The sequence below is a fragment of the Gopherus evgoodei genome, chromosome 5, assembly GCF_007399415.2.
Source record: "Gopherus evgoodei ecotype Sinaloan lineage chromosome 5, rGopEvg1_v1.p, whole genome shotgun sequence".
Taxonomy (NCBI): Eukaryota; Metazoa; Chordata; order Testudines; family Testudinidae; genus Gopherus; species Gopherus evgoodei.
This window is the reverse complement of record NC_044326.1, coordinates 88595355-88615572: the sequence shown is the minus strand read 5'-3', so window position 1 is coordinate 88615572 and position 20218 is coordinate 88595355. Positions and strand designations below refer to the sequence as shown.

General features: G+C 44.5%; 2 protein-coding genes across 2 annotated transcripts in view; one reads left to right on the top strand and one right to left on the bottom strand.

The window, feature by feature from the left end:
* The window catches only part of ABCE1 (ATP binding cassette subfamily E member 1), a 35692-nt gene extending 25491 nt beyond the window's left edge, over positions 1 to 10201 (top strand). The window contains 2 exon segments of the mRNA XM_030563674.1: positions 9263 to 9374; positions 9671 to 10201. Coding sequence (XP_030419534.1) covers positions 9263 to 9374; positions 9671 to 9718 — 160 coding nt within the window. The 3' untranslated portion in view covers positions 9719 to 10201.
* A 7485-nt stretch (positions 10202 to 17686) lies between these two features.
* The window catches only part of LOC115652681 (OTU domain-containing protein 4-like), a 41114-nt gene continuing 38582 nt past the window's right edge, over positions 17687 to 20218 (bottom strand). The window contains 1 exon segment of the mRNA XM_030565073.1: positions 17687 to 20218. Within this exon segment, the coding sequence (XP_030420933.1) occupies positions 19169 to 20218 (1050 nt within the window). The 3' untranslated portion in view covers positions 17687 to 19168.

Below are 20218 nucleotides of genomic sequence, written 5' to 3'. Positions count from 1 at the left end.
ATTTTAATGGCAGTTAACTCACTCTAACTCAAAAAAATTAATCGCATTTTTAATAGCACTCTTAAACAATAGAATGCCAATTGACACTTATTAAATATTTTGGATGTTTTTCTAATTTTAAAATATATTATTTAATTATAATACAATAGTGTACAGTACTCACTTTATATTTGTGATTACAAATATTTGTACTGTAAAAATGATAAATAGTATTTTTCAGTTCACCTCGTACAAGTACTGTAGTACAGTCTCTTTATCGTGAAAATGTAACTTACAAAGATTGTTTTGTTACATAACTGCACTCAAAAACAAAACAATGTATAACTTTAGGGGGGAGAGAGAGCTCAGTGGTTTGAGCATTGGCCTGCTAAACCCAGGGTTGTGAGTTCAGTCCTTGAGGGGGCCATTTACGGATCTGGAGCAAAAATCTGTCTGGGAATTGGTCCTTCTTTAAGCAGGGGTTTGGACTAGATGACCTGAGGTTCCTTCCAACCCTGATATTCTATGATTAGTGCCTATGAGTCCACTCAGTCTTACTTCTTGTTCAGCCAATCACTAAAATGAAAAAGTTTGCTTACATTTTGCGGGAGATAATGTTTACTGCTTCTTATTTACAATGTTACCTGAAAGTGAGAACAGGCGTTCACATGGCACTTTTGTAGCCGGCACTGCAAGGTATTTACGAGCCCGATATGCTAAGCATTCCTATGCCCCTCCATGCTTTGGCCACCATTCCAGAGGACATGCTTCCATGCTGATGACACTTGTTTTTTTTTTTTTTAAAAAAAAAAAAAGGTTATTTAAATTTGTGACTGAACTCCTTTGGGGGAGAATTGTATGTACCCTGCTCTGTTTTAACTGCATTCTGCCGTATATTTCATGTTATAGCAGTCTCGAATGATGACCCAGCACATCTTCATTTTTAAGAACGCTTTCACTTCAGATTTGACAAAATGCAAGGAAGGCACCAATGTGAGATTTCTAAAAATAGCTACAGCACTCAACCCAAGGTTTAGGACTCTGAAGCACCTTCCAGAATCTGAGAGGGACAAGATATGTGGAGCATGCTTTCAGAAGTCTTAAAAGAGCAACACTCCGATGCGAAGCCCAAACCACCAGAAAAGAAAATCAACCTTCTGTCAGTGGCATTGGACTCAGATGATGAAAATGAACATGTCAGTCTACACTGCTTCGGACAGTTATTGTGCAGAATCCGTCATCAGCATGGATGCATGTCCTCAGGAATGGTGGTTGAAGCATGAAGGGACATATGAATCTTTAGCATATCTGGCATAAAAATATCTTGCGACGCCAGCTATAACAGTGTTCTGCGAACATCTGTTCTCATTTTCAGGTGACACTGTAAACAAGAAGTGGGCAGCATTATCTCCTGCAAATTATCTCCTAAACATACTTGTTTGTGTGAGTGAGTGGTTGAACAAGAAGTAGGTCTGAGTTTACTTGCAGGCTAAATTTTTTTTTTTTAAATGCAATTATCTTTTTCGGACATAATTCTACATTGTAAGTTCAACGTCAATGATAAAGAAATTGCACTAAGCGGTGGTCACCAACCCGTAGATCGTGATGGACTGGTCAATCCTGGTGACTCTCCCAGTCGATCGCAATCTCCAGCTGCTAAAAGTCCAATGGGGCAGCAGGGCTCCCTGCTGACCTTGGCCCCATACTCTTCCCAAAAGCAGCCAGCAGCCCCGAGATGTATGGCTCTGCACTGTCCCTTTGCAGGCACCACCTCTACAACTCCGATTGGCTGCAGTTCCCCGTTCCCAGCCAATGGGAGCTGCAGGGGCAGTGGCTGCAGAGAAGAGCAGTGAGTGGAGCCACATGCCCCCGCACCCTGGGGATGGTGCTGACCGCTTCCTCCAGGAGCAACATAGGGCGGGGCAGGCAGGGAGCCTGACCCCAACTCCTAGCCCTGAGCCCCCTCCCAGAGCTAGCACCCTGTACCTCTTCCTGCACCACAACCCGGAGCCCCCCTCCTGCGCCCAAACTCCCTCCCAGAGCTTGCACCCTCACCCCCTCCTGCGCCCCTGCCCCAGGCTCAGCCTAGAGCTTCCTTCCACACTCCAAACCCCTCAGAGCCTGCACCCCCTGCCCCACCCCAGTGAAAGTGAGTGAGGGTGGATGGAGTGATCAGGGTGAGGCTTTGGGGAATGGGTGGGGCCTCAGGAAGGGACAGGGCAGATCCTGGGTTGCACTTAAATTCAAAAAGTGATCTTATGCATAAAAAGGTTGGAGACCACTACAGTACTTCAGAGGTGAATTGAAAAATACTATTTCTTTTGTTTTTATAGTGCAAATATTTGTACAGTGCTCCCTTTATATTTTTTATTACACTTTGTATTGTTTTTATAATTTAAATCAATATATTTGAAAATGTAGAAAACAAACAATAGTTAAATGGTATTCTATTAAGTTTCATTAATCATAATTAAATTTATTAATTGCAATTTTTTAATTGCTTGACAGCCCTACTTTAAATGAGTGAATTTATTCAGAGAAGGTATTAGGAACAGCCATACTGAAAATCTACTCTTTTAAACTAGCCCAATTACATATAGTATTTAAAATGTATAATATTGAGCCAAAACCATCAATGGTGCCACTGGACAATGAAGATCCTAACTGAGCCTCAGGATGATAATATGCTGGGGCCATCCAGCACATAATTCTAAAGTGACTGGACTTTGTTTTCAATTTTTTTCTGATTTATATTTAAACATAGCTTTTGCTGGGTTACCCTTGTCTCTCTTGAAATATTTTTTCTTCGAGTGCTTGCTCATATCCATTCCAGTTAGGTGTGTGCGCGCCGCATACACGTTCGTGGGAAGATTTTACCCTAGCACACTCAGTGGGTTGGCTGTGTGCCCCTGGAGTGGCGCCGCCATGGCGCCAGATATATACCCCTGCCACCCAACAGCTCCTCAGTTCCTTCTTACCGCCTGTGTCAGTCATTGGAACAGTGGAGCGCGGTTTTAGTGACCTCCACCTCCCTAGCTACTCGTAGTTCTCTAGTTATTTTGTTCTGTATATAGTTCAAAGTTTTATATAGTTAGTTAATTTTTATTGTTCATAGTTAGTGTATAGTTAAGAGGGGTTCGAGGATTAGCCCATGCCCGGGTTCACCGAGTTTCAAACCTTGCTCGGCCTGTCATAAGCCAATGCCGACAGAAGATCCATCTGACTCCTGCCTTAAGTGCCTCGGGGAATCTCACCTGACAGATAAGTGTCGCATTTGCAAGGCTTTTGAGCCAAGAACAAAAAAGGAGCAGGACTTTCGGCTAAAGCAGCTCCTCATGGAGGCAGCTCTTACCCCTCCGCCTTCGGCACCGAGCATTGGTCAGTCGGCCAGCAGAAGCACCTCCTCGGCACCAGACCGTGCCAGTACTGCAAAGGCCTCTCGGCACCGGCCGGCACCGAAGTCGATTCAGCACCACTTCCCCTCCCCAAAGTCGAGAGAGCCTAAGACTCTGCCTGCTTTCCACCTGCACCGCAGCCAGAGAGCTTGTCTAAGTCAGATTGCCTGGCAACCGACACCTGCCACAGCATCGATGATGTCGGCACTGTCGATTCTGGTCCCACAAGGGCCGTTGAGTCCTGGTGCACGTCAGCTCCCCAGCGCAAGCCGTGGTTGAGCTTACTGTCCATCCACTCCGGAGACATTCTCAACGGCGAGGGATCTGATTGCCATGACAGAGTCAACGCTGCCTCAACCCCCGGCACCGCCGGTGCAGGTAATAGTCTATCGCAGCCTGCCTTGATAAGACCATCCCTCTGTCGGCATAGCAGAGCGGCAACCGTTCACTATCACGTCCCGCAGACGTTCCAGGTCCTGTTGGCGCTCCCGGCTCACAGTCCCGTACCTTTCTCCTCGTACCAGTCGCAATCCCGCGTTCGCCGGCCCTGCTACTCTCAGCACCGTTCCAGCTCCTGGCACTGCTCAGGCACTGCTGCAGGCACTGTGACTCCTTAGCTCTCTCAACATCGAGCCTCAAGATCTCTGTCGACCTCCCGATCTCGTTCCCGGTACCGGTATGCCTCCTGGTACTGGTCCCCCTGGTGCCAAGTAGAGCAAGGTCCACTAGATGACAGAGACGCTGCCCAGGGCTTTTCAGCACCTCCATGGCCATCCAGACACGCATCAGTGTCCTTCCACGCGAACAGCGCGTATGCTCGGACCACAGTTCTGATGTGCCCACCAGAGTCTTCCAAGAGGGCCCCGGGATCCCATCGGTGGTCTTTCTGGACACCTTGGGCATACCACCAGGCCCAGCGTACCAGTAGTTCCGTCCCGCTCTGTCTCATCAGAGCACCGAGTTGCCAGAGGCGACTGTTAGCCGTCCCCCTCCGACTGCTGCGGAGGAAGCCCCAGTTCACACCATCGGCCTCCCAGGTTCCACTGGAGCGAGTGGTCGCCCAAAGAGCAACAGGCCAGACAGACCCGCTCATCGCCGCATCATCCTCTTCCTCCTCTCCAGAGAGGTGGCAGGAACATCCTCCTCAGGCCCTCCTCCAATCGACCTGAGAGCCCATCAGGACCTCTAAGGAGGGTAGCACTCAATATGAACCTCCAGGTGGAGGAGGTCCCAGAGGTAGAGACCCGGGTAGGGGACGTTCTATCGGCGGATTGCTCCCACTAGCGTAGCTCTACAGTTTATTCGGACCATCCAGGCAAATGCTGATACTATGTGGCAGTCCCTAGCCTCTATCCCTCCTGCGGCCAGGGGAGTCGAGCGTAAATATATGGTGCCCTCTAAAGGTATGAGTACTTGTATGTCCATCCTCCTCCTCCTCCCTGCTCACTAGTCATCCAGTCTGTTATGAGAGGGAATGCCATGACCAGCAGGCGCCAGCCCCAAAATCGAAGGAGGCTAGGCGAATGGACCTACTCGGCTGCAAGATGTACTCGGCAGGGGCCCTACAGCTCCGGGTGGCAAATTAACAGGCCTTGCTTTAGCCAATATAATTATAACACGTGGGTGGCGGTGGGTAAGTTTACGGAGCTTCTCCCTCAAGACTCCCGCCAAGAGTTCGCTGCCCTCTTGGAGGAAGGGAAAAGGTGGCCAGAACTTCCCTCCGGCCTTGTTGGATGCAGCGGACTCAGCAGCCAGGACTCTGGCCTCGGGTGTTGCCATGAGGCGCATCTCATGGCTCCAGGTTTCAACCCTCCCACGGAGCTGCAGATAACCATTCCAGGACTCGCTATTTGATGGTAAAGCCTCTTCTCAGAAAAGACTGACCCCAGGCTGCAAGCCTGAAGGACAACAGGATCATAATGCGCTTCTCGGCATGCATACACCGGTGACCCAACGCAGGCCTTTCATCCCCAGCCTCACCGCCCAATGCTGTGCCTAGACAAAGACAGGACTTTGGCAGTGCGGCGCGGCCGAGGTGGTTGCAGACAACCGTCAGGACCCCCAAGGGGGCCAAATCAAGGTCCCTCGAAACCACCACCGGGACCAAAAGTCGAACTTTTTGAGGACACGCCCCGAGGGTGGCGTACCAGTTACAGGCCAGGATCCCTCTCCTCCCTTCTCCAGCCATCTCTCCTACTTCCTCCCGGTGTGGTCCCAGTTAACTTCAGATTGCTGGGTCCTACGCACAGTGGAGTATGGGTACCACCTCCAATTTATTTCATTCCCACCCTCCAACCCTGTCCCTCTTCAGGGACCCCTCTCATGAGCAATTCCCCTTACAAGAGGTGCAGACACTCCTCGCCATAGGAGCTATAGAGGAGGTACCGATGGACGAAAGGGGCAAGAGGTTTTACTCCCGTTATTTTCTAATCCCCAAGTCGAAGGGAGGACTCAACAAGTTTATGGTAAAGTTGAAGTTCCGCATGGTATCCCTGGGGACCATTATCCTGTCCTTGGATCTTGGAGACTGGTATGCTGCCCTCGATATAAAGGACGAGTACTGTCACATCCCCATCTTTTCTCTGCACAGGAGGTACCTCTGCTTTGTAGCCAGCCATCAGCACTTCCAGTTTACGGTCCTGCTGTTTGGCCTTTCTACAGCCCCAAGGATATTTACAAAGTGTATAGCCGTAGTCGCCACCTACCTTCACCAAGTTGGTTACACGTTTTTTCCCGTATCTGGACGATTGGCTCATCTGAGGGGCCTCCAAGACACTCAGCATGTGGGCATTGTCAAGGACCTATTCACACGTTAGGCCTGATGATCAATATAGAAAAATCCACTCTGGTTCCTACGCAGAGGTTAGACTTCATGGGAGCTATCCTGGACTCCAGTCTAGCCAGAGCCTGCTTACCACAGCCACGGTTTCAGGCGATGGCAACAATCATCCGAGGTCTACAGAATTTCCAGATGACCTCAGCTCGCGCTTGTCTCAGTCTCCTGGGTCACATGGCTGCCTGCACGTTTGTAACCAAACACGCCAGGCTCCGCCTCCGTCCTCTCCAAGTTTGGCTCAACTCGGTTATACCACCCAGGCAGGGACCCAATAGACACTATAGTCACCATTCTCTCCGAGCGCCCTAAGCTCCCTAGAATGGTTGGCTAACTCCCTCCCTGGTGTGTGCGCCCCAACCCTCAATGTCCCTGATGACAGACACCATCTCTTTGCTGGAGTGCTCACCCCCGTCACCTTCGTACTCAAGGCCTTTGGTCTTCTCAGGAGCTGGCATTACACATAAATGTCCAAGAACTGAGAGCAGTCCGCCTGGCATGCCAGGCGTTCCAGCAACAGTTGCGAGGCCGTTGTCTCAGTGTTTACAACACAACGGCCATGGTATTACATAAACAGGGAGGGACACGGTCCTCCCTCCTTTTTCAGGAGGCCATCCAACTCTAGGACTTTTGCATAGCCGCTCAATAGATCTGGTAGCATCCTTCTCTCCCAGGCATTCGGAGAACACTCTGGCGGATCAACTCAGCAGGTCTTTTCTGTTTCACGAGTGGTTGATCCGCCCGGACGTTATGCATTCTGTTTTCCAGAAGTGGGGATTTACCCACATAGACCTGTTCGGCTTCCCGCAAGAACAGGAAATGCCAGATGTTCTGCTCCTTCCAAGGTCTCTTCCCGGGATTGATCTCTGACACTTTCCTGATGCCGTGGAAGAGCCAGCTCCTTTATGCTTTCCCACCGTTCCCGATGGTTCACAAGGTCCTGCTGAAACTCCGCAGGGACAGAGCGCACGTCGTCATGATCGCTCCAGCGTGGCCCAGGCAGCACTGGTACACTACGTTGCTCGACCTGTCAGTAGCCAACCCAATTACCCTGCCACTCCATCCAGACCTCATAACTCAGGACCACTGCAGGCTTCGCCACCTGGACCTGCAGGCTCTTCACCTCACAGCGTGGCTGCTGCATGGCTAAATCAGTCAGAGTTACGTTGCTCTGAATCAGTACGACAAGTTCTCCTGGGTAGCAGGAAGTCTTTCACTCGGTCAGCGTACCTGGCCAAGTAGAAGCATTTCTCCTGCTGGTGCAAAACGCTTAATCTTACTCCCACTGAGGTCTCGATCCCCTCTATTTTGGATTACCTCTGGTCTCTCAAACAGCAGGGCCTAGCAGTATCATCACTGAGGGTACACTTGGCAGCCATCTCTACCTTCCACCCAGGCGAAGGTGGTCGTTCCGTGTTCTCACACCCTATGGTTTTGAGGTTCCTCAAGGGCTTGGAGCGCTTATACCCTCAAGTACGCCACCCAGCCCCGACCTGGGACCTCAACCTGGTTTTAACCAGACTCATGTCTCCCCCATTCGAGCCATTAGCAACCTGCTTGCTACTATACCTGTCTTGGGAGACAGCTTTCCTCATAGCCATTACATCGGCCAGATGAGTCTCCAAGCTTAGGGCTCTTACAGTGGATCCGCCGTACACTGTGTTCCACAAGGACAAGGTGCAGTTGCAACCACACCTGGCATTCCTCCCTAAGGTGGTTTCAGCCTTTCATGTTAACCAGGACATCTTTCTCCCGGTCTTCTTCCCGAAGCCACACTCAACACGACGGGAGCAACAGTTGCACTCCCTGGCCATCCGTAGAGCGCTCGCATTTTATATTGAGCGGACAAAACCCGTTTCGTAAAACGCCCCAACTCTGTCGCGGTAGCAGACCGAATGAAAGGCCTACCTGTTTCCTCTCAGAGGATCTCATCTTGGGTGACAGCGTGCATCCACACTTGTTATGATTTCGCTCATAGTTCCCCAAGCCAATCACCGCGCATTCTACCAGAGCTCTGGCTTCATCTACCACCTTCCTGGCTCTTGTACCATATTCAGGAGATATGTCGCGCGGCTACCTGGTCCTCGGTCCATACCTTTGCTTCGCATTGTGCTCTGGTTCAACAGGCAAGAGATGATGCAGCCTTTGGCTCAGCAGTTTTGCATTCTGCCACATCTCACTCAGACCCCACCGCCTAGGTAAGGCTTGGGAATCACCTGACTGGAATGGATATGAACAAGCACTCGAAGAAGAAAAGACGGTTACTCACCTTTGTAACTGTTGTTCTTCGAGATGTGTTGCTCATATCCATTCCAAACCCGCCCTCCTTCCCCACTGTTGGAGTAGCCAGCAAGAAGGAACTGAGGGGTGGTCGGGTCAGCAGGGGTATATATCCCGCACCATGGTGGCGCCACTCCAGGGGGCGCCCAGCCAACCCACCGAGTGTTGCTAGGGTAAAAATCTTCCAACAAACATGCACGCGTCGCGCACACACCTAACTGGAATGGATATGTGCAACACATCTCGAAGAACAACATTTACAAAGGTGAGTAACCGTCTTTTTTAGTTAACTTGATAACAAAAGATGAGTGAGTGGTATGTTCCTATGTTCAAGTGTTTATAACAGAGCTGAAATTCCATATATTGTTATGACTGTTGTACTTACAAAACAAGATAATTTGTCCACCCCTATTCCCCCCCAGTTACTTCTTACATTATCAATGTGGACTGCACTAGCAAGAATAATAGGAGGTGTGGACTGTTGACAATAACTGAAGTCTTCATCTTTGTATTAATTTCTTTAAGACTAAGTGGACAAATGCTACAGTATTCAGATTTAAGAACCTGAAGGGTGGGCCTGTAAAACCAGAGTTAGGAATCCAAGTGGAATTGAAGGTGCTTGGACCCTCTGTAAACCAGGCAGTTTATTTAGCTGCTTAACCTCTAAAGCTTGGTTGAAGCTTTAACTTGAACCCTGAGTATATGTAATCATGCGAGGTGTACTAACTCATATTTGTGCACCACTTAATCCCACACTTTTTTTTTTATTATATAGTCCTCAGACTCTCTTGGCTGGTATGAATAAATTTTTGTCTCAGCTTGAAATTACTTTCAGAAGAGACCCTAACAATTTCAGACCAAGAATAAACAAACTCAATTCAATCAAGGTAAGAAACTGCCTTTGAGCAGGTTAAACACAATTTTTATCTAATAAAGTAAGAGCCTGAAATATAAATAACGAAATGAAAAATAATGTGGTACCTTCTTTGTACTTTGCTGCATAGCAGACAAAATGGAATTGAGATGCAAAGCCAAGGTTGCTGGTCTTAATTATTTTTACTCCCCAAATTGTAGTACTTGAATTTATACTTTATTTCAGCACATCAAATTTAGTTTGTCCATGAGTTTTCTAAATGGGGAAAGTATGCTGACTTGTGGGTTGTGTTTTTTTTTGTTTTTAAAGGATGTGGAACAAAAGAAGAGTGGAAACTACTTTTTCTTGGATGACTAGCAGGAATCTGAGAATCTCCGTAATCAGTTTATGGAAATGGAAATCTGAACACTTTGTTATATAAAAACGCTTAATCAGGTTTTAGAACACCTCTCATTCTGGAACTTAAAATGTTATTGCTATGTGTAACATCAGAAGCCAGTAGAAGTGTACATTTTAGTCTGAGCAACAGAAACTGCCACTCTTTCTGTATTTTGGTGATATGATCATATTTTCCATGCAACTTTCCAAAACGGATATCTCTGTTATATGAATAAACCTCCAGCTGTTTCAAAATTTAGGGTAGGTTTTCAGTCTAAATGTAACTTATTCACATACCAAATGCTGACCAGTGTTTTTCAGTTTAAAAAATCTGAAAGCTGTTTTCTGTACAAGATGAAGGTTTCAAAGAATGTCAAGATACAGAAATTGCTCTGATTTTAAAAGCAGGTTTGACACACACTCTGGCTGAGAGGTTCATAAATAAATATCCATCTAAAAATATTGTTCTTGTCTTTGATCACCCTATGGTACTGCTTGACCATTTTCTCATATTCACATCCTTTGCTGTTTTATAGAAAAAATTACTTGTAAAAGTATATATGCAGTGAGTTTTCAAATACTTTCAGTGCTGTTATCTTTCAAGAGATCTTATCTGAAATGTTTATTGATCAGTCTTAATGGAGTCATGAACAAGTCTTACTCCCCTCTAAACATCATCTGTAACTGACAGACTACATGTTAAATACAGATAGAAAATACTGCATTAGGCTGATAGTCACTGCTTTGATTTCTGGCTCCAGCTGCTTGTGGTACAAGCAGGTGTTAAAATACAGGAGGTAGGGTTATGTTGCTCAATAAGACTCCATCTACTTCACAAAAGGAATGAGAACTGGTCCTCCTCACTGGCATCTTATCAAAGATGACAGGAGGACCATAAACTTGTAAAGGATGTGGTGTGTTTTTTGCTCTCACAGCAGCCATAAGAAAAACAGAAGAACCAAACTGCATTGGCTGAGGAAGCTTAAATCTCCCATGTTGGAAGGACTCTAATTTTTCAAACCTTCTAGCTGTCTGTATGGCTCTTTAACAGCATAACTTTTCGTTATGTAGCTTTTCTGAAGTAAGTTGTAGGTAAGTATATTTATTATAGAAAATGGTGGGATCTGTCCGGTTTAACTGTTAGCTTCTACTTTTTGCAAGCTTTACCAGGTGGTAGGGGTGAGGTGTGTGTGTGTGTGTGTGTGTTTTTTTTGGTGGTTTGTTTTTTAAAAGAATGCAGTTTGAAGGTGTGTCTTGTCTCATTCTGAAGCATTAAGGGCAAGATTCTTTTGGTTTGTGGAGGGTATTCCAGGTTCAGAGATTACTCTACTCTTATGCTGTTCCAAATTTGTGTCCTACTCTGTCATAGGTCTGGGCTGCACATAACATTTAGATACAGCATTCCAGGCTGTGAAAAATCCACATCTTTGCTCACTGTAGCTATGCTGTCCTTACAGCCCTGACACCCCTTCATGGTATAGATGCTGGTAGCTTGACATACTGCTTCTACAAACTGAGCTGCCATTGCTCAGGTACGTAGTGCTCCTACAGCAATAGAAAAAAATCCTTCTAGCACTATGGGTTTGTGCTGGCATAGCTATGCCACTATGGTCCCCATAGTAGCCAACAGGCAAGCATAACTCCCTTGAGAGGTTGTAGGGGAGAGAAAGTACTAACCTGTTCTTTAGTTTGTGCAGCTTACAGCACCTGCTGTGTACTATCTTAGACAGTGCAAGGAGCCTGGATAACAATATGGAAGTAGAAGACCTACTGGTGCAGGAAGTAAAACCAGTTGATATAGGCATAAGGGAAACATGGTGAAATAATAGTCATGACTGCAGTATCGAAGGGTAGGTGCTGTTAAGGAAAGACAAGTAAAGGTAGTGGAGTAAGATTAACAATAAAGTAGACTATATAACATACAGAAATTTAGAAGTTACTGAATATAGAAAGTGGAACTATTTGGGTCAAATCTCTTGGGGGAAGGATGGTAACAGACGATCCATGGTGCTAGCACTTGTTTTGCTATAGACCTCAGACTGCTCTAGTCTGATTTGGATATGGATAAAGACCTTAATATTTTTAATTAATAGTGCTGGGAATTGTGTGATTAGGGAGACTATAATTTCCCTTATATTAAGATGGCAAATGCTACTAATGGTGATAAGGCCCAGATATTACTGGATATACAAAAGCTGACCTTTCCTCACCAAACAAAGGTGATTAGTATTAGTAAATAGCAAGAATTTCACAGAACTAGTTGTAAGAGACAACCTTGGTTTAAGTGATCATGAGATTATCCTTCCATTTAATTTAAACTGAATTAACAAATATAGGGCTGCAGTGAGGGGGCCTTGATTTCAAAAGGGCAAATGTAATTTGTTTAAGGGAACTGGTTACGGAAGTGGACTGGACTGAAGAACAAGGATCTGAGTGGGGAAGAGTCTTGGAATACTTAAGTCAAAGTTCTGGAAATTAGCTGAAGCCTGCATCCAAGCAAGGGGGGGAATCATGGGAAAGCATTACAGACCAAAACTGAAGAACAAGAGCTCAAACAGTGTTGAGAGAGCTACAGGGACTAGAAGACAGGATGGATCACCAAAGAAAGCTACCTCTTTGAGGTGAAAAAGTATAGGTGAGAACTGCCCAAAGCAAAGCGGACCTTGCAAAGGAAATTAAAACAGTAATAAAAGATTTAACTATATAAATAAGAACACATGGAATGACGCAGTGCGGACAGGGTGGACATAAGATTAATACTAAGCCTATTTTGCTCAGTTTTTAATAAGGAGTAATTAGCCACTCTACCATGTCTCTGCTTTGTGAATGAGGATTGGGAAGTAGATATTAAACAGCATCTGAGGAGAAGCCTAACTTAAACATCTTAAGGGACCAAATGGGGGTTCTAGGTAATCTTCAAGGATACTAAAGGAACTAGCACATAAAATTGCAAGCCCGATAGCAAAGATTTTTAATAAATCTGTACACTGTCATACCTTCTGACTGGAGAATTGCAAATATACCACCTCTATTTAAGGCAGATCCAGGAAACTACTGGCCTGTTAGTTTGATCTCAGTTGCATGTAAGGTCTTAAAACAAAATTTTGAAAGTAAATAAAGACAGAGGGTAAATAGTAGTAACATGGTTTTACAAAAGGTAGATCATTACCTGTTAGGTTCACTCCCTCTGGGGCATGTGGCATTGGCCACTGTTGGTAGACAGGATACTGGGCTAGACAGACCTTGGGTATGACCCAGTACAGTCGCTCTTATGTTCAAATGAAATCAATGGGCAGCAGGTTTAAAACAAAAGGAAGTTCTTCACAGTCAACCTGTGTAACACCTTGCCTGAGGCAGTTGTGAAGGCTAGGACTATAACAGAGTTTAAAAGAGAACTAGATAAATTCATGGAGGTTAAGTCTATTAATGGCTATTTAGCCAGGATGTGTAAGGAATGGTGGCCCTAGCCTGTTCGTCAGAGGATGGAGATGGATGGCAGGAGAGAGATCACTTGATCATTACCTGTTAAAGTTCACTCCCCTCTGAGGCACCTGGCATTGGCCACTGTTGGTAGACAGATACTGGGCTGGATGGATCTTTGGTCTGACCCAGTATGACCAGTCATATGTTCTTTACAAGTACAAAGAAGGGCTATGAGGATAGAGGAATGGAACACCCTGCCTTTTGAGGAGACTTGAGGGGCTTGACTTAGTTAGTCTAACATGCAGGCTCAGACCAGAGAAGCTTGCTCTCTATAAATACATCAGAGGGATAACAACCACAGTGAGGAAGAGGAGTTATTTAAGTAAGGGCCACTGTAGGCACAAGAACAAATAGATATAAAATGGACCCCCAATAGCCTTCCAAGGGGATTGAGGTGGGGGGAATCTAACCTGTGTCAAGACTGTCTTGAAAAATTCATGGATGGGAGGGCATGATGATATTGTCTACAATTGCATATGGCCCAGCTGCCAACTGTTGTTAGGAAGGAACTTTTTCCCAGGCGGATTGGCAGAGAGCCTGAGAGGTTTCATAATCCTTTGCAACTTGGATCCTGAGTCTCTTGTTCGTTTGAACTAGAGAAAATGGTGGATTCTCTGTAACTTGAAATCTTTAAATCAAGAACAAAGACTTCAGCCAGGAGGTTATAGGCCTATTACAGGAGTGGGTGAATGAGGGTTCTGGAGCCTGTGATGTACAGGAGTCAAACTACAGACAATCCTTCTGGCCTGGAAAGGACATTGCTTAATACTAAACAAACCAACCTGCCTAGACCTATGAAAAGTGTACAATATTGAGAATCTCTAAAGAAGGACTATATCTAAATGGGGTGAGGGGGTAGAGGGAAATGCTACCCCAACTGGCAGAGCAGGTTGCAGTCAGTCAACTCCTCAGTCTCAGGAAGACGCATGATATAAGTACTTCAGCTGGAATATTCAGCCTCAGAGTGGAGCTGAGATTCCATATCTCTTAGAACAGGATTAGTGGTGTAAACTTCAGTAGAGGGATGGATTGGGCCCACAAAGACCCTGATTCCTTATCATTTCCACCATCTTAAAAAGATAGGGTGACTAGACAGCAAATGTGAAAAATCAGGACTGGTTGGGGAGGTAATAGGAGCCTATATAAGAAAAAGGCCCAAAAATCAGGACTGTCCCTATAAAATCAGGATATCTGGTTACCTTACGGCCAGAGGCATAGCTGTCTGTTAGAGCTCCCTGCATTGCTGCAGGAGAACCAATGTTAGCAACAGTAGAAATTCTTTTTTTTTTTTTTTAAATAAAGTGTGTAGACGAAGCTCTCAAGACAGTTGTGTAACATTAATGCATGCCTAGCAGCAGTTTCAGTGATTGGTACCATTAAAAATCACATTGGCCACCACTGGTTCAGAGAGTATTTTAGCAATAATTGCAAGCAGTTGTAGGCATTGTTAGCAACAATAATTAGGGGACAATGAGGACTAATCAGCATGGCAGAAAACAGCAGCAGATTGGCAGGAAAGTATTCAGGGATTTAGCAATATTCATTGTACCATAGCTCTTAAAGTTTAGTAAATAAAGATGGGCCCTCACAGTAAACAGTTTGTGCTGCAGTTTTTAAAGGAATCAGCATGCAGAGTTTATAGAAAATGAAACAGTCAGTGATAAGAGAAGGAAAGGGAAGATGATGATGAAAGCAAATTGCAAACACACCTAACAAAATTAAGATCTTTGCATAGACATGATCTCTATTGCCTTGGTCAACTAAATGCAATAATTTAATACTTGTACTTAAGGTTTCTTTAAGTTCCTGTTTCAGTTCCCTGTTACACTTACAAATGTTTCTCTTCTATGTCCATATGTCAAGATTCCAGTGACAGTGAAACCTTCCTTCAGGGGGGAAAAATACTTATGTAGTACTTTCATCTACAGATTTCAGATTTACAAAGGAGAGTCCCATTTCCATTTATAGCATTAGAAATTGAGGCTAAATTACTCACTCACCCAACCACTGTTCATAGCAGAGCACAGAATCACACTAGTCTAGCTCCTAGAGCAGATGCAGATGTGTGGCTCTAACTCTACTTCCATGCCCTAATCATTAAATCAGACTGCCTCCCCATTCCAAAGAGTAAAATCTATAAAAGAAAAGAGCATTCCAGTTCAGTGGTACTACAAAAAAGAATTTGGACCATTAAGTATGATAAACAATTAAAAAATGATCTGGGGGGGCACCTATACATACACACTCCCAGATAACCTGGCTTTTTAAACCAGGTCCTTGAACTGAAAGGTACCATATATGTTCTAAAGTGAAAATTCACTTGAAAATGTAGTTAAAAATTATACCAAACCGAGTTCTCCCCTGGCTGCACTGCCTTCAAAGCCCGGCTTCCTGCAGCCGGGGAGGCTTCCTGGAGATGGGTCTAACCCAGCCCCAGGAGTGACCCCTGGAGGGGAAAGAGGAAAGTCCCATCCCCATCAGGACTGGCAGCTGGAACCTCTTGCACAGTTTGAGACCACAGCTGGGGACACCCAGTCAGGGTACTCCTACCCTGTCCCATCCTCTGCTCCAGGCCCCAATGCTCAGGAGGCTAAAGGGCCTTGGGCTGGACTGGGGGCAGAGGGGGAGAACCATGGCACCCCTTGACCATGAGGCCCGGGTAGTCACTCAGCCATAAGGCCAGCCCTGCCCCCCACAGTGGACACTCACTTCTGTGCGCTGCTGGTGGCACGCACTGGCTCCAGCAGCAGCACAGAAGGTGGCAATCCCACAATCCCCCTACCATAGCTTTGCAACCTCCCTGGCCCTCTTTTGGGTCAGGGCTCTCCTATGGTTAAACACTGTAAACATCTGAATGTGAGACGTCTATTTTAAAATCCTATGACCATGAAATTGACCATATGGGCTGTGAATTTGGTAGGGCCCTAGACACAGCTGTGTCACCAAAACTTTTCAAGTGCAGAACAAGCTTCAGAAGACTAGAGAACTACTGAAAAATTATATCACTGTTGAAAAGGGACAGTTGAGCAACTGAGAGAAGGAGTTTTTACTCAGACTCTTTGGGTCTTGTTTTTGTCAATTCCTATTTTTTATTCAATAATTAATAATTTAGATGAATTATTATTAGCCTCCCTTGCCACTTGTAGGTAACAGACCCTCCATTGGGGTCTGCTCAGGACTACTTTTTAAGCCAGACCTGGACCCAAACCAGACCCAAGCCCACTCAAGCTGATCCAACCCTTCTCCCAAAATGAATAAGTAGTATCGTTGCCTCTTGCCCTTGGGGATGGCGCACCAGCAGCAGTCTGCAGTTGCCATACTGTGAAAGCTGAAAAGTGAGAAGTGCTGCGACACCAGCACACTCACTTTGCAGTACACACAGAGGGCAGCAAGGTGGCAGGCAAGAGCAGGACATGCAGCTGCCACTGTGCTGACCCTACGGGTAGGAGGCAACCCCACCTGAGCAGGCTGGATGATTTTCCAACCTAACCTGAACCTGGTACCTGTAATTGGGTCCCGTCAGGTTCTGGGTTGGGACAGAGCTCTAGGCCTCCATTCAGCAGAGGTACTTAAGCATAGGCATTACTTTATGTGCAGTCCTCTAGACTTCAATAGAACTCACGTGCTTAAGAACACCTTGCTGAATCGCAGCCTTAGAGTTGACAATAAACAAGCTTTGAGACCTCCCTTCTCCCAAGTCTACCAGGAAAACCAAAGACAACCAGACTTGACATTCATTATTTCTAAAGCTGAAACACAAGCAAAAAAAAAAAATCTTAACCTTTCAGCCTCCTTTACACATGATAATGCAGAAAGACAGGGCACAAGCTTAACGTTTGAATCCTGCAGGTCACTTTTCAAAGGAAAAGTCCACTCCTACTAATGCTATCACACTCCATTTAATATCAGGCCCTGAGAAACTCTCTCTAGAAAGTTCTCCACATATTGAGAGAAATTTAAATCACATTACTCAAACCTTATAATATGTGCAAAGGCATATATGACTTCACAATGTTCCAATGCCCCTAGAATTCAGTGAGCATTGGATTGAGTTCAAAGAGCAATATTGTAAGGAGCAGGGGGGAGAAAGATACACAATCTGAAGAGCAGCTTCCTTAACCTTATAGCTAACCATCACCCATTATTTTATGTAACCACTGAATATGAATAGGGAAGCAAAACTTAGTTATTACATCCTCCAGTGTTCATTTTTAATAGCAACCTTGCATGCTAAACCTAATTTCTAAATACATTTCCACTCAAATTGATTTAAATATTTTTCTTGCTCAGGTAAAAACAGTACAGCCTTTACAATTTCCATTTATAATGCACTCTAATGTATATTTTGCTAGCATCTAAATGTTAGTTGCTATTCAGTGCTGATTAAGAGTTCAGCTCAGTAGCCACAAACATAGTAGCAATTCACCAAGTTCTACTAATATAACAGAACCAGAAGATTCACCATGTTGTTATGAGAGTGGTTTTATATAGTTAAAAAAAAGTGAACAGACAAACATTTATTTTAATTAGGTGTTTTATACATGGCATGCATCTGAAAAGAATTGCTTCATCACATGTATAACAGTATCACTCAAGTTTCCTGATCAAAGGTATACAATCTCAGACATGAATAAAAGGGCACCATCACCTTTTACACTGGTATATACAGAGATATAAAAATATACACAACTGTTAATTTTACAAAGCAACAGAGCTGAGTGAATAGTGTGCACACTGCACTCTCTCTGAGTTTGGATAGCTGAATATCCCAACTGCAAGGCAATAATCAGGAACACTGCAGAGATCATCTAGAGTCAGAAGAAACAGCAATCAGAACGTCTGACACAGTGTAAAAATATAAGGCAGAAGCCGCTTTCTTCTGATTCTGGAGAATATATTTGAAAACCCACGTCTTGTTTTTAAAAAGTAGTTCAAGCAATGAGTTGTACATGCAAAGCATAACCAATTTGCATCAACAGTGCAACAACAAAAAAGATCAACAGTAGCTCATCATACAAACTTAAAAAAAAATGTAACATGTATTTTATGCATCTCTGCTCACAAAATATTTAGGATTTGTCAGTGCATTAGTGTTAAAGTGGCATTAAAAAATTCTGCTATTATAACAGAATGCAGAATATTTTGGAAATGCATAGCATCTACGTTTTTATATGTCTATTGTAAATATTTAATTGGCATAGGCACCATTATAGTCACACCGTGTTAAGAATTCTTGGTTGGAAACAGTCATTCCACTAATTTCCTATCGATTTCACACACAGCTATTCTTGACTGCTTGTCTCAATTTTGATTTCACCAACTGCTTTTAAAATTCAAAAATATACCTATGAATATTAAAAGAATTATATACAGCATATCTAAGACACAGTTAGCTGACTGCCATAGATGTAACACCTTAAAGAGAAACATCAAGTTTGACAGATTTTGAGATGAAAGGCCTTTGGGTTGGAAGCATATCAAAAACAACAGTGTGGCAGGCTGAGTACTCCTTTAGCTCAGTTTAGAAACTAAGGCATTGTATGATAATATACATTTATATTTGGTGCAACACTACATCAGTTTTAGAACCGAGATCACGTCAAATACTATATTTGTGTCATTCCAGTAAACATTTTAATATTTATCATTTTATTGTACCACAAACTGAAACCTCTAAGGAAAATTTTCAGTACTAAACTGTACTGTTTTTATACTTTAAAACAACAACAAATTTTCTACTTCCAGAATTTGAAAAAATTCCTAAACTGAAACAATGTTTAATTGCCATGAAACTTAATGCTAGGACTAGGAGTTCGTTTCCCCCCCAGGCCTTACTTTGAGGTTACAAGTGTTCCCTATCTTAAAACAAAAGAAAAAGCTGGGAAGATTTTAGAAGTCTCTCCTTGAAATTTGTATTGGCATTTGAAACTTTCTAAGACGACATGCTTATGCTAGATGCCCCCTCTGATTATCTCCCATGATTGCCCTTCTTCTATCATTTCTATATGGCCTCCCTCTAAAATTCCGGTGATACTGGTAACCTTCATCTCTGCTTCTGTTGGGTGGTCCTTTCCAAGCTTCTTCGTTTCTTGGGTACTGGTATCCTCCCCTACTAGATGGGTAGCCCCATTCATTTCTTGGCCTTCTGCCACCGCCATAAGTCTGATTATAAAATTGCTTGGATCTACCACTTCTCAGCATATCAGACACCTCATTTTCATCTTCAGAGCTCTCTTCCCTTGTTCTGTGCACCCTGCTTTCTACCAAGTTGGCCTGTAAATTATCAGTAGCCTTGGAATCTCTGGCTTTCTCTGGCTTTTCCTTATGACCAGGAATATTACTTTTCATTTCATTTTTTGGTGGCTCTGTTACTGATGGTGAAGCATGTGACACCACTGTCTGCCGCTCGATCCCCTGCATCTGTGTAGAACGATTTTGTAGAACAGCCTTCGCCTGTTTTGCAGGAGAAACAGCAGTACATATTTGCTCCATCTTAGGCACCCTGGTTGAGGTTTCATTCAAAACATCACATTCGCTGCTCAAACTAGCCCTAGGGAGAGGTATGGCACTGGAGTTACTTTCACTCTCTACCTTCTGAAGATGCTCCACACAGCTTGCTACTGGAACTGGAGAACTGCATTCTTTGGCCAGATATATATTTGCTGAGGGGCTAACAGCAGCCCCTTTGTCCTCAGGTGACATAACATTAGATCTCACTACTGAATTTTCCATAAAACCCTGAAAAGGGTACCCATACCAAAAGTGAGGGAAAAAAGGAGGTGTTATTGGAACAGCTCCTAAAAATTGATTGTGTCCAAATGGTGGGTGCAGGAACATGTTTTTTCCTCTCACTGACTCATCTTGATCGGACTGAAGAGCTTGCACTGGGTTCTCAGATTCTACACAGACCTGTCCTTGACTTTCTGACACTTGAGCTGTAGATATAATCAGAGGCAATGATGGAGACCTACTGTCAGCTTCCAGACTCTGATCATC